At 49.4% G+C, this 20,789-nt stretch overlaps 1 protein-coding gene across 1 annotated transcript; it reads right to left on the reverse strand.

Moving 5' to 3' along the window:
- Positions 1–105: 105 nt before the first annotated feature.
- Positions 106–15,502, reverse strand: LOC138354527 (uncharacterized). The gene is made up of 5 exons (XM_069308890.1): positions 15,402–15,502; positions 4,208–4,335; positions 1,504–2,313; positions 737–1,416; positions 106–702 (listed from the first exon to the last, which is right to left on the reverse strand). Exons 1-5 carry the CDS (start codon positions 15,500–15,502, stop codon positions 106–108), a joined length of 2,316 nt encoding a protein of 771 aa, XP_069164991.1.
- Between the last annotated feature and the right edge of the window lie 5,287 nt (positions 15,503–20,789).

Below are 20,789 nucleotides of genomic sequence, written 5' to 3' on the forward strand. Positions count from 1 at the left end.
TTTATAAAATTTCTTTAATTCTTTAACCTTTATTCCTGTCGTGATATTCAATTAGGTCGCCTGAGGAAGGACTTGCTTAGCTATCACGCCAGTGTAGTAAGCAGCTCATTCCTCACTCTGGGACCATTTATGTACAATCCGTCGGGCTGCTACGGCTGAGGTACCGTCGGCCTGCTGCTGCTGCTGCTGAGGTACCGTCGGCCTGCTGCTGTTGATGAGGTACCGTCGGCCTGCTGCTGCTGCTGAGATGCCGTCGGCCTGCTGCTGCTGCTGCTGCTGAGGTGCCGTCGGCCTGCTGCTGCTGCTGCTGAGGTACCGTCGGCCTGCTGCTGCTGCTGCTGAGGTACCGTCGGCCTGCTGCTGTTGATGAGGTACCGTCGGCCTGCTGCTGCTGCTGCTGAGGTACCGTCGGCCTGCTGCTGTTGATGAGGTACCGTCGGGCTGCTGCTGCTGCTGAGGTACCGTCGGCCTGCTGCTGTTGCTGCTGAGGTACCGTCGGCCTGCTGCTGTTGATGAGGTACCGTCGGCCTGCTGCTGCTGCTGAGGTACCGTCGGCCTGCTGCTGTTGATGAGGTACCGTCGGGCTGCTGCTGCTGCTGAGGTACCGTCGGCCTGCTGCTGTTGATGAGGTACCGTCGGGCTGCTGCTGCTGCTGAGGTACCGTCGGGCTGCTGCTGCTGCTGAGTTACCGTTGGCCTGCTGCTGAGGTACCGTCGGGCTGCTGTTGCTGAGTTACCGTCGGGCTGCTGCTGCTGAGGTACCGTCGGGCTGCTGCTGCTGAGGTACCGTCGGGCTGCTGCTGTTGCTGAGGTACCGACGGGCTGCTGCTGCTGCTGAGGTACCGTCGGGCTGCTGCTGCTGCTGAGTTACCGTTGGCCTGCTGCTGAGGTACTGTCGGGCTGCTGCTGCTGAGGTACCGTCGGGCTGCTGCTGCTGAGGTACCGTCGGGCTGCTGCTGTTGCTGAGGTACCGACGGGCTGCTGCTGTTGCTGAGGTACCGTCGGGCTGCTGCTGCTGAGGTACCGACGGGCTGCTGCTGTTGCTGAGGTACCGTCGGGCTGCTGCTGCTGAGGTACCGTCGGGCTGCTGCTGTTGCTGAGGTACCGTCGGGCTGCTGCTGCTGAGGTACCGTCGGGCTGCGGCTGCTGCTGAGGTACCGTCGGGCTGCTGCTGTTGCTGAGGTACCGTCGGGCTGCTGCTGCTGCTGAGGTACCGACGGGCTGCTGCTGCTGCTGAGGTACCGACGGGCTGCTGCTGCTGCTGAGGTACCGACGGGCTGCTGCTGTTGAGGTACCGTCGGGCTGCTGCTGCTGAGGTACCGTCGGGCTGCTGCTGTTGCTGAGGTACCGTCGGGCTGCTGCTGTTGCTGAGGTACCGACGGGCTGCTGCTGTTGCTGAGGTACCGTCGGGCTGCTGCTGCTGAGGTACCGTCGGGCTGCTGCTGCTGAGGTACCGTCGGGCTGCTGCTGCTGAGGTACCGTCGGGCTGCTGCTGCTGAGGTACCGTCGGGCTGCTGCTGCTGAGGTACCGTCGGGCTGCTGCTGCTGAGGTACCGTCGGGCTGCTGCTGCTGAGGTACCGTCGGGCTGCTGTTGCTGAGGTACCGACGGGCTGCTGCTGCTGCTGAGGTACCGTCGGGCTGCTGCTGCTGAGGTACCGTCGGGCTGCTGCTGCTGAGGTACCGTCGGGCTGCTGCTGTTGCTGAGGTACCGTCGGGCTGCTGCTGCTGCTGAGGTACCGTCGGGCTGCTGCTGCTGAGGTACCGTCGGGCTGCTGCTGTTGCTGAGGTACCGTCGGGCTGCTGCTGCTGAGGTACCGACGGGCTGCTGCTGTTGCTGAGGTACCGTCGGGCTGCTGCTGCTGAGGTACCGTCGGGCTGCTGCTGCTGCTGAGGTACCGTCGGGCTGCTGCTGTTGCTGAGGTACCGTCGGGCTGCTGCTGCTGCTGAGGTACCGTCGGGCTGCTGCTGCTGCTGAGGTACCGTCGGGCTGCTGCTGTTGCTGAGGTACCGTCGGGCTGCTGCTGCTGCTGAGGTACCGTCGGGCTGCTGCTGTTGCTGAGGTACCGTCGGGCTGCTGCTGCTGCTGAGGTACCGTCGGGCTGCTGCTGTTGCTGAGGTACCGTCGGGCTGCTGTTGCTGAGGTACCGTCGGGCTGCTGCTGCTGCTGCTGAGGTACCGTCGGGCTGCTGCTGTTGCTGAAGTACCGTCGGGCTGCTGCTGCTGAGGTACCTCGGTACCGTCCAGTGTACTCTGTGTATTCACCTAATTGTGCTTGCGGGGGTTGAGCTTTGGCTCTTTGGTCCCGCCTCTCAACTGTCAATCAACTGATGTACAGATTCCTGAGCCTACTGGGCTCTGTCATATCTACATTTGAAACTGTGTATGGAGTCAGCCTCCACCACATCACTGCCTAATGCATTCCATCCGTTAACTACTCTGACACTGAAAAAGTTATTTCTAACGTCCCTGTGGCTAATTTGGGTACTCTGCTTTCACCTCTGTCCCATTGTTCGCGTACCACCCGTGTTAAACAGTTTATCTTTATCTACCCAGTCAATTTCTCCGAGAATTTTGTAGGTAGTGATCATGTCTCTCCTTACTTTTATGTGTTCTAGTGTCGTGAGGTGCATTTCTCACAGCCTTTCTTCGTAACTCATGCCTCTTAGTTCTGGGACTAGTCTAGTGGCATATCTCTGAACTTTTTCAAGCTTCGCCTTGTGCTTGACAAGGTACGGGCTCCATGCTGGGGCCGCATACTCCAGGATTGGTCTTACATATGTGGTATACAAGGTTCTGATTGATTCCTTACACAGGATCCTGAAGGCAGTTCTGATGTTAGCCAGCCTCGCATACGCCGCAGACGTTATTCTTTTGATGTGGGCTTCTGGAGACAGGGTTGGTGTGATATCAACTCCTAGATCTTTCTCTCTGTCCGTTTCATGAAGAACTTCATCTCCTATTCTGTATCCCGTGTCTGACCTCCTGTTTCCACTGTCTAGTTTCATTTCCTTACATTTACTCGGGTTGAACTTTAATAGCCTTTTGTTGGACTATTCATTCAGTCTGTTTACGTCATCTTGTAGCCTCCTTCTATCTTCCTCCGTCTTTATCCTCCGCATAATTTTTGCATCATCAGCAAACAATGAGAGGAATGATTCTATACCATCTGGAAGATCATTTACATATATATGAAACAGTATGGGACCAAGGACTGAACCCTGCGGGACCCCACTGGTGACGTCTCGCCAATCTGAGACCTCACCCCTCACACTGACTCGCTGCCATCTGTTACTTAGGTACTCCCTTGGAGTACCTTCCCTTTCATTCCTGCCTGCATCTCCAGCTTTCGCACTAGTCTCTGGTGTAGAACTGTGTCAAAGGCTTTCTGGCAATCCAAAATTATGCAGTCTGTCCACCCCTCTCTTTCTTGTCGGATGTTTGTTGCCTTATCGTAGAATTCAATTAATCCTGTGAGGCAGGACTTGCCATCCCAGAAATCATGTTGGTGTTGTGACACAAAGTTCCTTCGCTCCAGATGTTCGGCTAGCTTTTTTCGCACAATTTTCTTCATTAGCTTGCATAGTATGCAAGTTAGGGACACTGGCCTGTAGTTCAGTGCCTCCTGTCTATCCCCTTTCTTGTATATCGGGACTACGTTTACCGCCTTCCATATTTCTGGCAGTTCACCTGTTACCAGTGATTTGTTATACACCATGGAGAGTGGCAAGCACAGTGCTTCTGTTCTTTCCTTTAGTATCCATGGCGATATTCCATCCGGGCCTATAGCCTTTGTCACATCCAACTCTAGCAAAAGCTTCCTTATATCTCCACTGGTAATCTAGTGGTGCCTGGTTAATTATTCCTTCTCTTGTCTCTGGAACTTCTCCTTGCTCTAATGTGAAGATTTCATGGAATTTGATACTGAGTTCCTCGCACACTTCTTTGTCGTTTGTAGTGAATCTGTCTGCCCCTATCCTCAGTTTCATTACCTGTTCCTTCACTGTTGTCTTTCTCCTGATGTGGTTGTGCAGCAATTTGGGTTGGTTCTTAGCCTTGCTTGCTGTGTCGTTTTCATATTGCCCTTCTGCCTCTCTTCTCACCCTGACATATTCATTCCTGGCTCTGTGGTAACCTTCTCTGCTCTCAAGTGTCCTGTTATTCCTATAGTTTCTCCATGCTCTTCTACTTTGTTGCTTAGCTAGCTTACATCTCTGACTAAACCTTGGGTTTCTCATCTGCATTTCAGTTTTTACCTTTTGCGCCGGGATAAACTTTTCTGCTGCCTCCTGGCACTTCTGCGTGATGTATTCCATCATGTCTTGGGCCGTCTTTCCCCTGAGCTCTGATTCTCATGTTATATCCGTTAGGAATTTTCTTATTTCCTCGTAATTTTCCTTACGGAATGCTAGCCTTTTGCTTCAGTTCCCTTTCTCGAGTACTTTAGCCCTTCTTCGACCAGATACTCAAAAGTCAGTACACTGTGATCACTCATTCTTACTGGGGCCTCGAAGTCAATTTCCTTTATGTCGGAGTCATTCAGAGCGAAGACTAGGTCGAGTCTTGCTGGTTCATCGTATTTCCCTCATCATAGTGGGTTCCCTGTATTGACGTTTATTGTCGCCACCTCCACTAATTTGGCTCTCCATGTATCCTCTCCTCCATGCGGTTCCTTGTTCTCCCAGTCTATCCTTCCGTGATTGAAGTCACTCATGAGGAGCAGATGGGATCAATTTCTACAGGCAGCAGAGGCTGCCCTCTCAATGATGATTATCTTGAGGTTATCTTGAGATGATTTCGGGGCTTTAGTGTCGCCGCGGCCCGATCCTCGACCAGGCCTCCACCCCCAGGAAGCAGCCTGTGACAGCTGACTAACACCCAGGTACCTATTTTACTGCTAGGTAACAGGGGGCATAGGGTGAAAGAAACTCTGCCCATTGTTTCTCGCCGGCGCCTGGAATCGAACCCAGGACCACAGGTTCACAAGTCCAGCGTGCTGTCCGCTCGGCCGACCGGCTCCCTTGTGTTATATATGATAGTGTTAACTGCCGTATTGTTTCTGTCATACTCTTGCCTGGGTCTTCTGTCATTTGGTGGTGGGTTATATATCACTGCTACTACTACTCTAGGTCCTCCCATCGTCATGGTGCCTGTTATGACGTCTCTGAACCCTTCACAGCCCGGAATAACCATCTCCTTGAAACTCCATTCCTTTCTCATGAGTAGGGCCACTCCGCCTCCTCCCCCACCCTCCCTCTCTTTCCTGTGCGTGAGCGTGTGCGTGTGCGTGAGTGTGTACTCCCCTGAATATGTGTGAGTGAGCGTGTGCGAGCGTGTACACGCCTGAATGTGTGTGTTTGGGCGTGTGCGTGAGTGTGTGCATGAGCGCACTCACCTAGTTGTACTCGTAGGGTTGAGTTCTGGTTCTTTGGTCCCGCTTCTCAAGTGTGAATCAACTGGTGTACAGATTCCTGAGCCTACTGAGAACTATTATATCTATTCTATATACTATGTGAAACTGTGTACGAAGTCAGCCTCTACCACATCACTACTTAATGCATTCCATTTGTTAACTACTCTGACACTGAAAAAAATCTTTCTAATGACTTTGTGGCTCATCTGGGTACTAAGTTTCCACCTGTGTCCCCTTGTTCGTGTTCCACCCGTGCTAAGGAGTTTGCCAATTCCATCCTGTCAATTGTGTAGGTGGTTATCATGTCGCTCCTTTCTCTTCTGTTTTCCTGGGACGTGAGGTTCAGCTCCCGTAGCCTTTCCTCATTGCTCATACCTCTCTGTTCCGGAACTAGTCTGGTGTCATACCTCTTAATCGTGTCTGACTTTGTTTTGTGTTTTACTAGATATGGACTAAAGGCTAGAGCTGCATACTCCAGGATTGGTCTGACATAAGTGGTATAGAAGGTCCTGAACGATTCCTTACACAAGTTTCTAAAGGCAGTTCTGATGTTGGCCAACCTAACATATGCCGCTAATGATATGATATCCTTTTGATGTGGGCCTCTGGGGACAGGTTCGGTGTGTTATCAATTCCCAGATCTTTCTCTCTATTTGACTCATGCAGGATTTCACCTCCCAGAGGGTACCTTGTGTTCAGCCTTCTGCTCCCTTCGCCTAATTTCATTACTTTACACTTTCCTGATTTGAACTTTATTAGCCATTTTCTAGACCATTCCATCAGTTTGTCCAGGTCGTCCTGTAGTCTCTGGCTATCTTCATCTGTCTTGATTCTCATAATTTTTGCATCATCAGCAAACAATGAAAGGAATGAGTCTATACCCTCTGGGAGATCGTTTACGTATATTAGAAACAGGATGGGTCCAAGTACTGAGCCCTGTGGGACTCCGCTGGTGACATCTCGCCACTCTGATGTCTCCCCCTCACCGTTACTCGCTGTTTCCTGTTGCTTAAATAATCCCTTATCCACTGGAGCACCTTACCTTTTACTCCTGCCTGTTGCTCCAACTTTTGTAACAACTTTTTGTGAGGTACTATTTCAAAGGCTTTGTGAGAGCGTGTGCGTGAGCGTGTGGGCGCCTGAACATGTGTGCGTGAGCCTGGGGTGTGGGGGAGGGGTAGCAGGGCTGGAGCAGTGTTGTATGGTAGGTCAGGAGGTGTGGTCTGGCTGGGCGTGTGTGGCGGCTCCCAGACCCGCCCACAACAACTTATTCCACTTTTTACAACTTTTTGCCATTGTTACAAACTAGACAGGCGCGTCAGAACCGCGCCAAAATGGTTGTTTGGTGCGGCTGGTTGACTCTTGCCAGGTGGCAAGTGTGTGCACTGACTCACATACATGTGTGGGCAGGGTCGAACCCCGGCTCCAGGCCCCGCCTTCCAAGCATTCTTAGGCTAATACATTAACTCCGCTTCCAAGATTTTCTTAACATGAAAAACTGTGTATTGAGCCTCAATCACTTACTTCTCCATGCATGTCATTGCAGGTACTGACGTGTTTGTGTGTTTTCTCACCTAAGTGGGTCTGTAGCTCCTGGGACCCACCCTTCATGTTGTCATTTCCCTGAAGCAATGTCCCGCGACCCTTCTTTATCGTATCTACTCTTGAGGCTGTGTCTGTAGTTCTCATGCTGGCTCCAGCCAGTCCGGTACTCCTTCTCTCCTTCTCATAACTTACTCTGTGTGTGTGAGAGAGGAGAGAGAGAGAGAGAGAGAGAGAGAGAGAGAGAGAGAGAGAGAGAGAGAGAGAGAGAGAGAGAGAGAGAGAGAGAGAGAGAGAGAGAGAGAGAGAGAGAGAGAGAGAGAGAGAGAGAGAGAGAGAGAGAGAGAGAGAGAGAGAGAGAGAGAGAGAGAGAGAGAGAGAGCACCATTCCACCAGGCTCCCCCCCCCCTCCCTTACCTCTCTCCTCTCACAATTACAGTAATAACCACATAATTACCTCTTAACCACCACTTTAATCTCTTAAAACAGTAATTCAGGTCCACTTCCTGTCCCCTTGACACCTCTGTGTACACGCACGCACGCACGCACTCCTGCACGCACGCACGCACGCACGCCTGCACGCACGCACGTACGCACGCCTGCACGCACGCACGTACGCACGCCTGCACGCATGCAGCGCTCGAGGGTCGTAGTCCTATGGCCCGGGTTCGATTCCTGCTCGAGGCAGAAACAAACGGGCAGAGGATCTTACACCCTGATGACCCTATTTATCTAGCAATAGATTTAGGTACCTGGGAGTTAGACAGCTGCTACGTGCTGCATCCTGGGGATGTGTGTGTGTGTGTGTGTGTGTGTGTGTGTGTGTGTGTGTGTGTGTGTGTGTGTGTGTGTGTACTCACCTAGTTGTGTTTGCGGGGGTTGAGCTCTGGCTCTTTGGTCCCGCCTCTCAACCGTCAATCAACAGGTGTACAGATTCCTGAGCCTATTGGGCCCTATCATATCTACACTTGAAACTGTGTATGGAGTCAGTCTCTACCACATCACTTCCTAATGCATTCCATTTGTCAACCACTCTGACACTAAAAAAGTTCTTTCTAATATCTCTGTGGCTCATTTGGGCACTCAGTTTCCACCTGTGTCCCCTTAAGCGTGTGCCCCTTGTGTTAAATAGAATGTCTTTATCTACCCTATCAATTCCCTTCAGACTCTTGAATGTGGTGATCATGTCCCCCCTAACTCTTCTGTCTTCCAGCGAAGTGAGGTATAATTCCCGTAGTCTCTCCTCGTAGCTTATACCTCTCAGCTCGGGTACTAGTCTGGTGGCAAACCTTTGAACCTTTTCCAGTTTAGTCTTATCCTTGACTAGATATGGATTCCATGCTGGGGCTGCATACTCCAGGATTTGCCTGACATATGTGGTATACAAAGTTCTGAATGATTCTTTACACAAGTTTCTGAATGCCGTTCGTATGTTGGCCAGCCTGGCATATGCCGCTGATGTTATCCTCTTGATATGTGCTGCAGGAGACAGGTCTGGCGTGATATCAACCCCCAAGTCTTTTTCTTTCTCTGCCTCCTGAAGAAATTCCTCTCCCAGATGATACCTTGTATCTGGCCTCCTGCTCCCTACACCTATCTTCATTACATTTCATTTGGTTGGGTTAAACTCTAACAACCATTTGTTCGACCATTCCTTCAGCTTGTCTAGGTCTTCTTGAGGCCTCAAACAGTCCTCTTCTGTTTTAATCTTTCTCATAATTTTAGCATCGTCCGCAAACATTGAGAGAAATGAATCGATACCCTCCGGGAGATCATTTACATATATCAGAAATAAGATAGGACCGAGTACAGAGCCCTGTGGGACTCCACTGGTGACTTCACGCCAATCGGAGGTCTCACCCCTCACCGTAACTCTCTGCTTCCTATTGCTTAGGTACTCCCTTATCCACTGGAGCACCTTACCAGCTACACCTGCCTGTCTCTCCAGCTTATGTACCAGCCTCTTATGCGGTACTGTGTCAAAGGCTTTCCGACAATCCAAGAAAATGCAGTCCGCCCAGCCCTCTCTTTCTTGCTTAATCTTTGTCTCCTGATCGTAGAATTCTATTAAGCCTGTAAGGCAAGAGTTACCCTCCCTGAACCCATGTTGGCGATTTGTCACGAAGTCCCTTCTCTCCAGATGTGTTACCAGGTTTTTTCTCACGATCTTCTCCATCACCTTGCATGGTATACAAGTCAAGGACCTTGGCCTGTAGTTCAGTGCCTCTTGCCTGAACTTGTCCCCCTCACCCTCAGCCCCCCCACAACCCAGGTCCCCCTCACCCTCAGCCCCCTCACAACCCAGGTCCCCCTCACCCTCAGCCCCCCTCACAACCCAGGTCCCCCTCACCCTCAGCCCCCCCTCAAAACCTAGGTCCCCCTCACCCTCAGCCCCCCCTCAAAACCTAGGTCCCCCTCACCCTCAGCCCCCTCACAACCCAGGTCCCCTTCACCCTCAGCCCCCCTCACAACCCAGGTCCCCCTCACCCTCAGCCCCCCCTCAAAACCTAGGTCCCCCTCACCCTCAGCCCCCCCACAACCCAGGTCCCCCTCACCCTCAACCCCCCACAACCCAGGTCCCCCTCACCCTCAGCCCCCCCACAACCCAGGTCCCCCTCACCCTCAGCCCCCCCACAACCCAGGTCCCCCTCACCCTCAGCCCCCCCACAACCCAGGTCCCCCTCACCCTCAGCCCCCCCCACAACCCAGGTCCCCCTCACTCTCAGCCTCCCCCTCACAACCCAGGTCCCCCTCACCCTCAGCCCCCCTCACAACCCAGGTCCCCCTCACCCTCAGCCCCCCCCCCACAACCCAGGTCCCCCTCACCCTCAGCCCCCCCCCACAACCCAGGTCCCCCTCACTCTCAGCCTCCCCCTCACAACCCAGGTCCCCCTCACCCTCAGCCCCCCCCCACAACCCAGGTCCCCCTCACTCTCAGCCTCCCCCTCACAACCCAGGTCCCCCTCACCCTCAGCCCCCCCACAACCCAGGTCCCCCTCACCCTCAGCCCCCCCACAACCCAGGTCCCCCTCACCCTCAGCCCCCCCCCACAACCCAGGTCCCTCTCACTCTCAGCCCCCCCTCGCAACCCAGGTCCCCCTCACCCTCAGCCCCCCTCACAACCCAGGTCCCCCCTCACCCTCAGCCCCCCCTCACAACCCAGGTCCCCCTCACCCTCAGCCCGCCTCACAACCCAGGTCCCCCCTCACTCTCAGCCCCCCCTCACAGCCCAGGTCCCCCTCACCCTCAGCCCCCTCACAACCCAGGTCCCCCTCACTCTCAGCCCCCCCCACAACCCAGATCCCCCTCACCTTCTGCCCCCTCACAACCCAGGACCCCCTCACTCTCAGCCCCCTCAAAACCCAGGTCCCCTTCACCCTCAGCCCCCCCACAACCCAGGTCCCCCTCACCCTCAGCCCCCCCTCACAACCCAGGTCCCCCTCACAACCCAGGTCCCCCTCACTCTCAGCCCCCTCACAACCCAGGGCCCCCTCACTCTCAACCCCCCCCCACAACCCAGGTACCCCTCACAACCCAGGTCCCCCTCACTCTCAGCCTCCTCACAACCCAGGTCCCCCTCACCCTCAGCCCCCCCCACAACCCAGGCCCCCCTCACTCTCAGCCCCCCCCCACCACCCAGGTCCCCCTCACCCTCAGCCCCCCCACAACCCAGGTCCCCCTCACCCTCAGCCCCCCTCACAACCCAGGTCCCCCTCACCCTCAGCCCCCCTCACAACCCAGGTCCCCCTCACTCTCAGCCCCCCCACAACCCAGGTCACCCTCACCCTCAGCCCCCCCCCCCCACAACCCAGGTCCCCCTCACTCTCAGCCCCCCCACAACCCAGGGCCCCCCCTTCCCCCTCCCCATCCCAGACCCTCCATGTTTACCTACTCCAGTGGAAGCAACAGAAACTGAGGATGGACAGAAAAGAGTCAGCTTCAAGGTGATGTACACGAACATTGAGGGGATTTCAAGCAAGGCGAGTGAATTTAAGGAAAGAGCACAAGAAGTAAACCCAGATGTAATTGGACTTATGGAAACAAAACTCTCTGGAATCATAACATATTTGGTGTTCCCCAGGATTACACTGTAATAAGGAAAGAGAGGGAGGGTGGGGGAGGAGGTGGAGTGGCCCTACTCAAGAAGGGAATGGAGTTTCAAGGAGATTGTTATCCCAGGCTGTGAAGGGTTTAGAGACTACATAACAGGCCCCATGACGACGGGAGGACCAAGAGTAGTAGTAGGGGTGATATATAACCCTCCACCAAATGACAGAAGACCCAGGCAAGAGTATGACAGAAACAACATGACAGTTAATAACATAATTGAGAGGGCAGCCGCTGCTGCCTGTAGATATCGATCCCATCTGCTCATCATGGGAGACTTCAGTCACGGAAGGATAGACTGGGAGAACAAGGAACTGCACGGAGGAGAGGATACATGGTGAGCCAAACTAATGGAGGTGGTGACAAGAAACTTTCAAAGCCAACATGTCACGGAACCCACTATGATGAGGGGAAACGATGAACCAGCGAGACTCGACCTAGTCTTCACTCTGAATGACTCCGACATAAAGGAAATTGACTTCGAGGCCCCAGTAAGAATGAGCGATCACAGTGTACTGACGTTTGAGTATCTGGTCGAAGAAGGGCTAAAGTACTCGAGATAGGGAACTGAAAGCAAAAGGCTAGCATTCCGTAAGGGAAATTACGATGAGATAAGAAAATTCCTAACGGATATAACATGGGAATCAGAGCTCAGGGGAAAGACGGCCCAAGACATGATGGAATACATCACGCAGAAGTGCCAGGAGGCAGCAGAACAGTTTATCCCGGCCCAAAAGGTAAAAACTGAAATGCAGATGAGAAACCCAAGGTTTAGTCAGAGATGTAAGCTAGCTAAGCAACAAAGTAGAAGAGCATGGAGAAACTATAGAAATAACAGGACACTTGAGAGCAGAGAAGGTTACCAGAGAGCCAGGAATGAATACGTCAGGGTGAGAAGAGAGGCAGAAGGGCAATATGAAAACGACATAGTAAGCAAGGCTAAGACCCAACCCAAATTGCTGCACAGCCACATCAGGAGAAAGACAACAGTGAAGGAACAGGTAATGAAACTGAGGAAACTGACACTATGAGACTACAAAATGACCTAGAGAGACTGAATGAATGGTCCAACAAATGGCTACTAAAGTTCAACCCGAGTAAATGTAAGGTAATGAAACTAGGCAGTGGAAACAGGAGGTCAGACACGGGATGCAGAATGGGAGAAGAAGTCCTTCATGAAACGGACAGAGAGAAGGATCTAGGAGTTGATATCACACCAACCCTGTCTCCAGAAGCCCACATAAAGAGAATAACATCTGCGGCGTATGCGAGGCTGGCTAACATCAGAACTGCCTTCAGGAACCTGTGTAAGAAATCATTCAGAACCTTGTATACCACATATGTAAGACCAATCCTGGAGTATGCGGCCCCAGCATGGAGCCCGTACCTTGTCAAGCACAAGGCGAAGCTTGAAAAAGTTCAGAGATATGCCACTAGACTAGTCCCAGAACTAAGAGGCATGAGTTACGAAGAAAGGCTGTGGGAAATGCACCTCACGACACTAGAAGACAGAAGAGTAACGGGAGACATGATCACTACCTACAAAATTCTCAGAGGAATTGACAGGGTAGATAAAGATGAACTGTTTAACACGGGTGGTACGCAAACAAGGGGACACACAGGTGGAAACTGAGTACCCAAATGAGCCACAGGGACGTTAGAAAGAACTTTTCCAGTGTCAGAGTAGTTAACAGATGGAATGCAATAGGCAGTGATGTGGTGGAGGCTGACTCCATACACAGTTTCAAGTGTAGATATAATAGAGCCCAATAGGCTCAGGAACCTGTACACCTGTTGATGGACGGTTGAGAGGCGGGACCAAAGAGCCAGAGCTCAACCCCAGCAAGCACAATTAGGTGAGTACAACTAGGTGAGTACATACACACACACACACACACACACACACACACACACACACACACACACACACACACACACACACACACACACACACACACACAGCCCAGTAGGCTCAGGGGTCAAGCTCAACCCCCGCAAGCACAAATAGGTGAGTACACACATAAATTTGATATTGCGTTGTTTCTTTAAATTCAGGAAGAAGATATTGGGGCAGGTGTGAAGGCAGGTGTAAGGGAGCAGGTTTGAGAGAGAAGGTGTGAGGGACAGGTGTGAGTGACGAGGTGTGAGAGAGAAGGTGTGAGGGACAGGTGTGAGAGAGAAGGTGTGAGGGGCAGGTGTGAGTGACCAGATGTGAGAGAGAAGGTGTGAGAGAGCAGGTGTGTCGAGGATCAGATCAAGTCAGGTCACCAGAGGTCAGCGTGTCCCACGGGAGGTCAAAGGTCTTAGTGTCCACAATAAAAAAATATTAATAGTATGAGAAGACAGATGCTTTTATGAATATATGGATATATATATATATATATATATATATATATATATATATATATATATATATATATATATATATATATATATATATATATATATATATATATATATATATATATATATATGTCGTACCTAGTAGCCAGAACGCACTTCTCAGCCTACTATGCAAGGCCCAATTTGCCTAATAAGCCAAGTTTTCATGAATTAATTGTTTTTCGACTACCTAACCTACCTAACCTAACTTTTCGGCTACCTAACCTAACCTAACCTATAAAGATAGGTTAGGTTAGGTTAGGTTAGGTTAGGTAGGGTTGGTTAGGTTCGGTCATATATCTACGTTAATTTTAACTCCAATAACAAAAAATTGACCTCATACATAATGAAATGGGTAGCTTTATCATTTCATAAGAAAAAAAATAGAGAAAATATATTAATTCAGGAAAACTTGGCTTATTAGGCAAATCGGGCCTTGCATAGTAGGCCGAGAAGTGCATTCTGGCTACTAGGTACGACATATATATATATATATATATATATATATATATATATATATATATATATATATATATATTTATATTTATATTTATATATGTTGTTAAATATGACCGAAAAAGTGAGATCAATTATTCTAACACGAATTTTCTCAATATTTCTTATATTTCTTTTTACTGACGATGGCAATTGAAAAATCAATTCTCCAAAATTCATTTCAATTTCAAGTATGACGCGACGCTTGAACGCGTTTCGTAATAACTTATTACATTTTCAAAGACTTTAGTTTACACACACAACTGTAACCTGAAACACTAAACAGTCTTACTTATACTAACACTAAACAGCTTATCTGTCTTACTGATACTCGCATTTGGGTGAGATGATATGGTGCAACAGTTTTGGATGAGGTGAACAAACTTGTGACAAATACAAGACAGAACACCAAACTATGGGTATTAGTTGGATATGAGAACATAAGAATAGAAGTAACTGTAGAGGGCCTATTGGCCCGTACTTCCTCTTGATGCTTCTATATTGGTTCGGAATCTTAAAGTGGGTAGAGTATAGTTGTGCATTAATTGGCTGTTGATTGCTGGTGTTGACTTTTTGATGTGTAGTACCTCGCAGATGTCTATCCGCCTGCTATCGCTGTACCTATCGATGATTTCTGTGTTGTTTGTTAAGACTTCTCTGGTGATGGTATCGTTGTGAGAGGAGATTATGTGTTCCTTAATGGAGCCCTGTTGCTTATGTATTTTAATCCCCTGGAAAGAGATGTTGTTGTCTTGCCTATATACTGAGTTCTTTGGGGTTTACAGTCCCCAAGTGGGCATATGAAGGCATAGACGACGTTGGTCTCTTTCAAGGCATTCTGCTTTATGTCTGGAGAGTTTTTCATGAGTAGATTGGCGGTTTTTTTGTTTTATAGTAAGTCGTCAATTGTATTTTCTGATTTTTGCCTGTAGGGATAACGTTCCTGTCAACAATATCCTTCAGGACCCTTTCTCTGTTTTATGAGCTGTCGAGAAGAAGTTCCTGTAAAATAGTCTAATAGGGGGTACATGTGTTGTGTTAGTTGACTCGTCAGAGGTTGCATGGCTTTTGACCTTCCTTCTTATGATGTCTTCAACGAAACCATTGGAGAAGCCGTTGTTGACTAGGACCTGCCTTACCCTACAGAGTTCTTCATCGACTTGCTTCCATCCTGAGCTGTGACTGAGAACACGGTCGAGGTAAGCATTGACAAACTCCTCTTACACCTGTCTGGGTAGTCACTATTGGCATTGAGGCACATTCCTATGTTTGAGGCACATTCCATTCCTATATGCAGTGTGGAAGTCTCCGCCCCCTTTCCGTGACTGTTACATCTAAAAAGGGCAGCTTCCCATCCTTCTCCATCTCGTAAGTGAAACTCAACACAGAATTCCGCTCAAATGCCTCCTTCAGCTCCTGCAGACGACTGACATCAGGTACCTGTGTAAAAATGTCGTCAACATACCTGCAGTATATGGCAGGTTTCAAGTCCATGTCAACAAAGACCTTCTGCTCAATGGTACCCATGTAGAAGTTGGCAAACAGGACACCTAGGGGAGAACCCATGGCGACCCCATCTACTTGCTTATACATGTGCCCATCCGGGCTCAAGAAGGGCGCCTCTTTAGTACAAGCTTGGAGTAGTTTCCTTAGAATGTTTTCTGGTATGTCAAGAGGTGTACAAGCCGGATCACGATACACTCTGTCCGCTATCATCCCGATTGTTTCATCCACAGGTACTTTGGTAAACAGTGATTCTACGTCCAATGAGGCTCTTATCCCTGTGGCCCATGTTCCACGCAGTAAGTCAACAAATTCCTTTGGAGACTTCAGGCTGAAAGCACAAGGTACATAATGAGTAAGCAAGCCGTTCAGTCGCTTCGCCAGTCAATATGTGGGTGTGGGTATCTGGCTGATGATTGGCCAAAGTGGGTTTCCAGGCTTGTGGGTCTTGACATTTCCATACGCATACCCAGGTTTGTATTCCCCAATAACCTTTGGCAGGTGGAGTCAAGATTTCTTGGCGTTCACAGTTTCGATCAATCTGTTTACCTTTGTTTTCAATTCGGATGTAGTGTCCTTCGTTACCCTTTGGGATTTAGTTTGGTCGGAGAGTATGAGGTTCACTTTCGCCAGATATTCGTCTTTTTTAAGAATGACGTATATTGGCGACTTGTCACCTCTCCTGACGACTATCTCCTTGTTCTCACGAAGGCTCTTAGCTGCCGCTTTGAGCTCGGGGACAGTATGGTGCTTCTGTAGTTGCCTCGAATCTTTTCTCCTTCTGCAATAAGTTCTGCTTGCAAGGTGTCTTTAGTGGTAACCTTCCTTTGCGTCTCGAGGTCGAAAATGTCGTCCAACAGGATCTCCAACTCCACTTTCCGGGCCATCTCACTTGGTCTGGACATAACGTGACAGTTTATACCCAGATTTAGGAGAGTGATTTGGTCCTCAGTGAGGTTGATTCAGCAAGGTTCAGGAAGCCGTCTCTTGGTCGTGGAATCGCCAAAGGTCCTCCATATAATGTTGTTAGTTTCTTGATGATCCTGGTTTCGGTGCTGTGGTGATGTCGATCTGGGAGGATGTCGTGGTGTTGGTCGATAAGAGTACGGAGGTATTCGTCGATGTTGCTGTTTCTCCATTTGTTTGTAGCATGAAGTAGTTGCGTTTTGTTGTCATTCATCTCATTTTCTGCCTTGTGTATCTGATTTCGAATCAGATCTTGGCGATATTTAATCGTGAAGCATACCCTGGGGTACACACACCCTGGGATACAAACATACTGGGGGTACACACACCCTGGGGTACACACACCCTGGGGTACACACACCCTGGGGTACACACACCCTGGGGTACACACACCCTGGGATACAAACATACTGGGGTACACACACCCTAGGGTACACACACCCTGGGGTTCACACACCCTGGGGTACACACACCCTGGGGTACACACACCCTGGGGTACACACCCTGGGGTTCACACACCCTGGGGTACACACACCCTGGGGTACACACACCCTGGGGTAAACACCCTGCGGTACACACACCCTGGGATACAAACATACTGGGGTACACACACCCTAGGGTACACACACCCTGGGGTTCACACACCCTGGGGTACACACACCCTGGGGTACACACACCCTGGGGTACACACCCTGGGGTTCACACACCCTGGGGTACACACCCTGGGGTTCACACACCCTGGGGTACACACACCCTGGGGTACACACACCCTGGGGTACACACCCTGCGGTACACACACCCTGGGGTACACACACCCTGGGGTACACACACCCTGGGGTATACATCCTGGGGTACACACACCCTGGGGTATGCACACCAGCGTCCACCACCACACACCAGCGTCCTCCACCACACACCAGCGTCCACCACCACACACCAGCGTCCACCACCACCACACACCAGCGTCCACCACCACCACACACCAGCGTCCTCCACCACCACACACCAGCGTCCACCACCACACACCAGCGTCCACCACCACCACACACCAGCGTCCACCATCACCACACACCAGCGTCCACCACCACATACCAGCGTCCACCACCACACACCAGCGTCCTCCACCACCACACACCAGCGTCCTCCACCACCACACACCAGCGTCGCCCACCACCACACACCAGCGTCCTCCACCACACACCAGCGTCCTCCAACACACACCAGCGTCCACCACCACACACCAGCGTCCTCCAACATACACCAGCGTCCACCACCACCACACACCAGCGTCCACCACCACCACACACCAGCGTCCACCACCACACACCAGCGTCCTCCAACACACTCCAGCGTCCTCCACCACACACCAGCGTCCTCCACCACCACACACCAGCGTCCTCCACAGTAGTGAATAAGGAGACAGATTGAGGTAAAAAAATTTCAGACACGGTTGGGCACTTCCATGCCGACTTGACCCTGTTGGGCCAGATCGTCCATTCCTCTTATTTGGGTGGTTAGGTTAGGGCACAGTCAGCGCGCTCCTGGCTGGCTGGCGGTGGTGGGGTGTTGGTCCCCCCTGGTGTCCCGGGGGGACCACCACCAATGGTGTACCTGAGGAACTGGTGCCCTATCCTAACCTGTTTTTTTGCACGATTTGTCTCGAGCTTTTAAGATGAGTCTAGGGCCTCAAGGAGGGGGTCTCTACTTATGAGAGGTACCGAGGATGAATGTTCAATAGTTGGAAAGCAAAAAATACACTGGTGAAAGGCGTATAAACGTTTTTGAAGTATTTTAATGGCATGAGCAAAAATGGACGATTTGTCCCGGGGGTTATACGAGAGTACTACGGTATCAATTTGGGGGCCCTTACTTTTGAATGGATCAGAGGGTGAATGTTCAATAGATTCAAACCAAGAAACGCAATTGAAAGCGAATATAGAAGTTTTTGGAGTACTTTAATGAGGCTATGACTGAATAGTATAGGGAGTCCTTGGGCACAGCTCCATTTTCTGTAATGGTCAGAGGTGGATAACCCCAGTGGGGGTCAAGCATACAAGGGGGGGTCAAGATTCCTTACAAAGACCAAGTTTGGATATATAGGTGTAGTAAGCCTTATCTTGAATTTGCATGATACTGTGGGGTACATTGACATGAAGGGCGAGTCATAGGACAGGATCTGCATGTGAGATGGGTCATATTGGGGTTTTAAAGAAGTTAAGATAGCTTTAAAGAGTCCTGTGTGCTTGATAGTGGGGAAATGTTCAGTCAATAATTCTCGTGTTTTGAATCTGAATGAGGGGTCCTAGTTTGCGTTCTAGTCGTAAAATGAGTTCCTTAGTATATTTGCTATGGAAAATGAGCTTTCAGTACTCTATATAATTTGAAATGAGGTCAAGAAAGACATGTTTATGTGCGGGAAGAGTCAGGTTGGAAACTGTTTATTTCAGTCATCCCCCTTGGCTTTGCTCCGTTTTCTGTAGCTAAAGTAAAGATTCCATTTTCTGTGGTATTCAGTTGAATACTGGTGAAAAAGGCTTACTTACATTTGTATGGTTCTAACCTGTTTATAGATATATTTTTCGGGCCTCAAATTAGATTTTAATATGAAAAATAGCATCAAATGTATATCTATCTTTTGTAATAAACGCTACAAGCATTAACAATACCTGTGATATTTCATAGCATACGAAAAGAAGTTTAAATAGTGGGGCCTCAGCCATATTGTGTTGGGTTTGACACTTCTAACATTAATTTGACACTCGTAAATATACTATAAAGGAAAGTAGTTGAGTGGTTTAAGCAATTTAATACGTATTGGGGTATTCTGTATTAAATTTCATTTTTTAACATCATAACAGTTTTCAGCTATTGTGGTGGGGGCCCAATAACTTCATATAGCGCAACGACTGGCGCTATCTGTACTTAGTCCCCCCTAAACTTAAAACAGTTGCACAATCTCACTTAAACACATTGCTAACATTGCTAAACTCTTAAACAAAAACTCAATTTTTAACTTACACAAATAAACCCAGGGCTTTCACATTCGCGCAAAATACTTAGTCCCCCCTAAACTTGAACACTCACAATCTTACGGTGCTTTAATTTCCAAAGCCTTCCAAACCTGCACTGGGTCCTGCCCTGCTGACTGCGGCTGGATGGATTACAATTGAGCCAAAAACAGTTGGTCAGGGCGAGATACGGCCTCATTTTTAGAGACATTTACTATAGCAAAAGCTTGAACGTCGAGAACTGAATGCGGGCCTGCACGAGAGTTGTTCTTGGCACTCAAATGTTTAGAGATTAAAATACATAGAATCTGCAAGAGCCCACCCTAAGTCGCTCACGCGGCCAATAGACATGTTTTTCGCCCAAATGTATTTATTTAAAATAATACGTCAGACAGAAAGAGTTTCGCATTGCTATTATATTTACCTTATAAAGCCTCTTTATAAAAATGAAATGCCACTGCGTATTATGATTGTTTGATAATAAATATTGCATAAATACTTACACGATTTCATAAACAAAAACAAACTTTTAATGAGCCATGGTTGGAAGGCTTTATCATTACCATAATTACAAACTTTTAAAACTAACTAAAAATATGTCTCATAGAGGAAGATTTATTCTTCAGGATATATATTATTTATTAATTAAGAGTTTCATTCTGTATAAAAAATGAAAGTTGCCAATATTTTCAAAGCTCTGGCCACTAATTTTTTATAAAGGTTTTCCAAGGGAGTAAATCTTGCTTCCTCTCTTTCTCCCAAATGTTTCCTCATTTGCACAGGAGCAGAGCAACCTTTGTGCGGGCCCTGGTTCAGTTCCCCAACGTCCGAGCTAATGGACATTACAAATTTCACTAAATGATGCAGTATCTTAGCTGTCTCTCTAATTATAAAGGTGTTAATCTTTTTTTTTTAACCTTTGAGTGCTAGGTCTCAAAAAGGTTCTTTACCTCAGAAAGAAAGAGAGAGAGAGAGAGATTCTATTTTTGTCCATATTCGAGCGGAATGTTGAACAACCTTCGTGCGGGTCCTGGTTCAGTTCCCCAACGTCCGAGATATTGGACATTACAAATTTCACTAAATGATTCATTATCTTAGCAGCCTCTCTAATTATAAAGTTGTTAATCTTTTTTATAACCTTTGAGTGCTAGTTCTCAAAAGGTTCTTTACCTCAGAAAGAGAGAGAGAGAGATTCTATTTTTGTCCATATTCGAGCGGATTGTTGAGCAACCTTCGTGCAGGACCCGGTTCAGTTCCCCAACGTCCGAGCTATTGCACATAGCAAATTTCTCTAAATGAGGCAGTATCTCGCCCCCACCCCCCCGGATCAATGATTTTAGGGCAGTAAATAAGCAATTGCAATCCATCCAGCCGGC

This window comes from Procambarus clarkii, chromosome 63, assembly GCF_040958095.1.
Source record: "Procambarus clarkii isolate CNS0578487 chromosome 63, FALCON_Pclarkii_2.0, whole genome shotgun sequence".
In the NCBI taxonomy this organism is placed as follows: domain Eukaryota; kingdom Metazoa; phylum Arthropoda; class Malacostraca; order Decapoda; family Cambaridae; genus Procambarus; species Procambarus clarkii.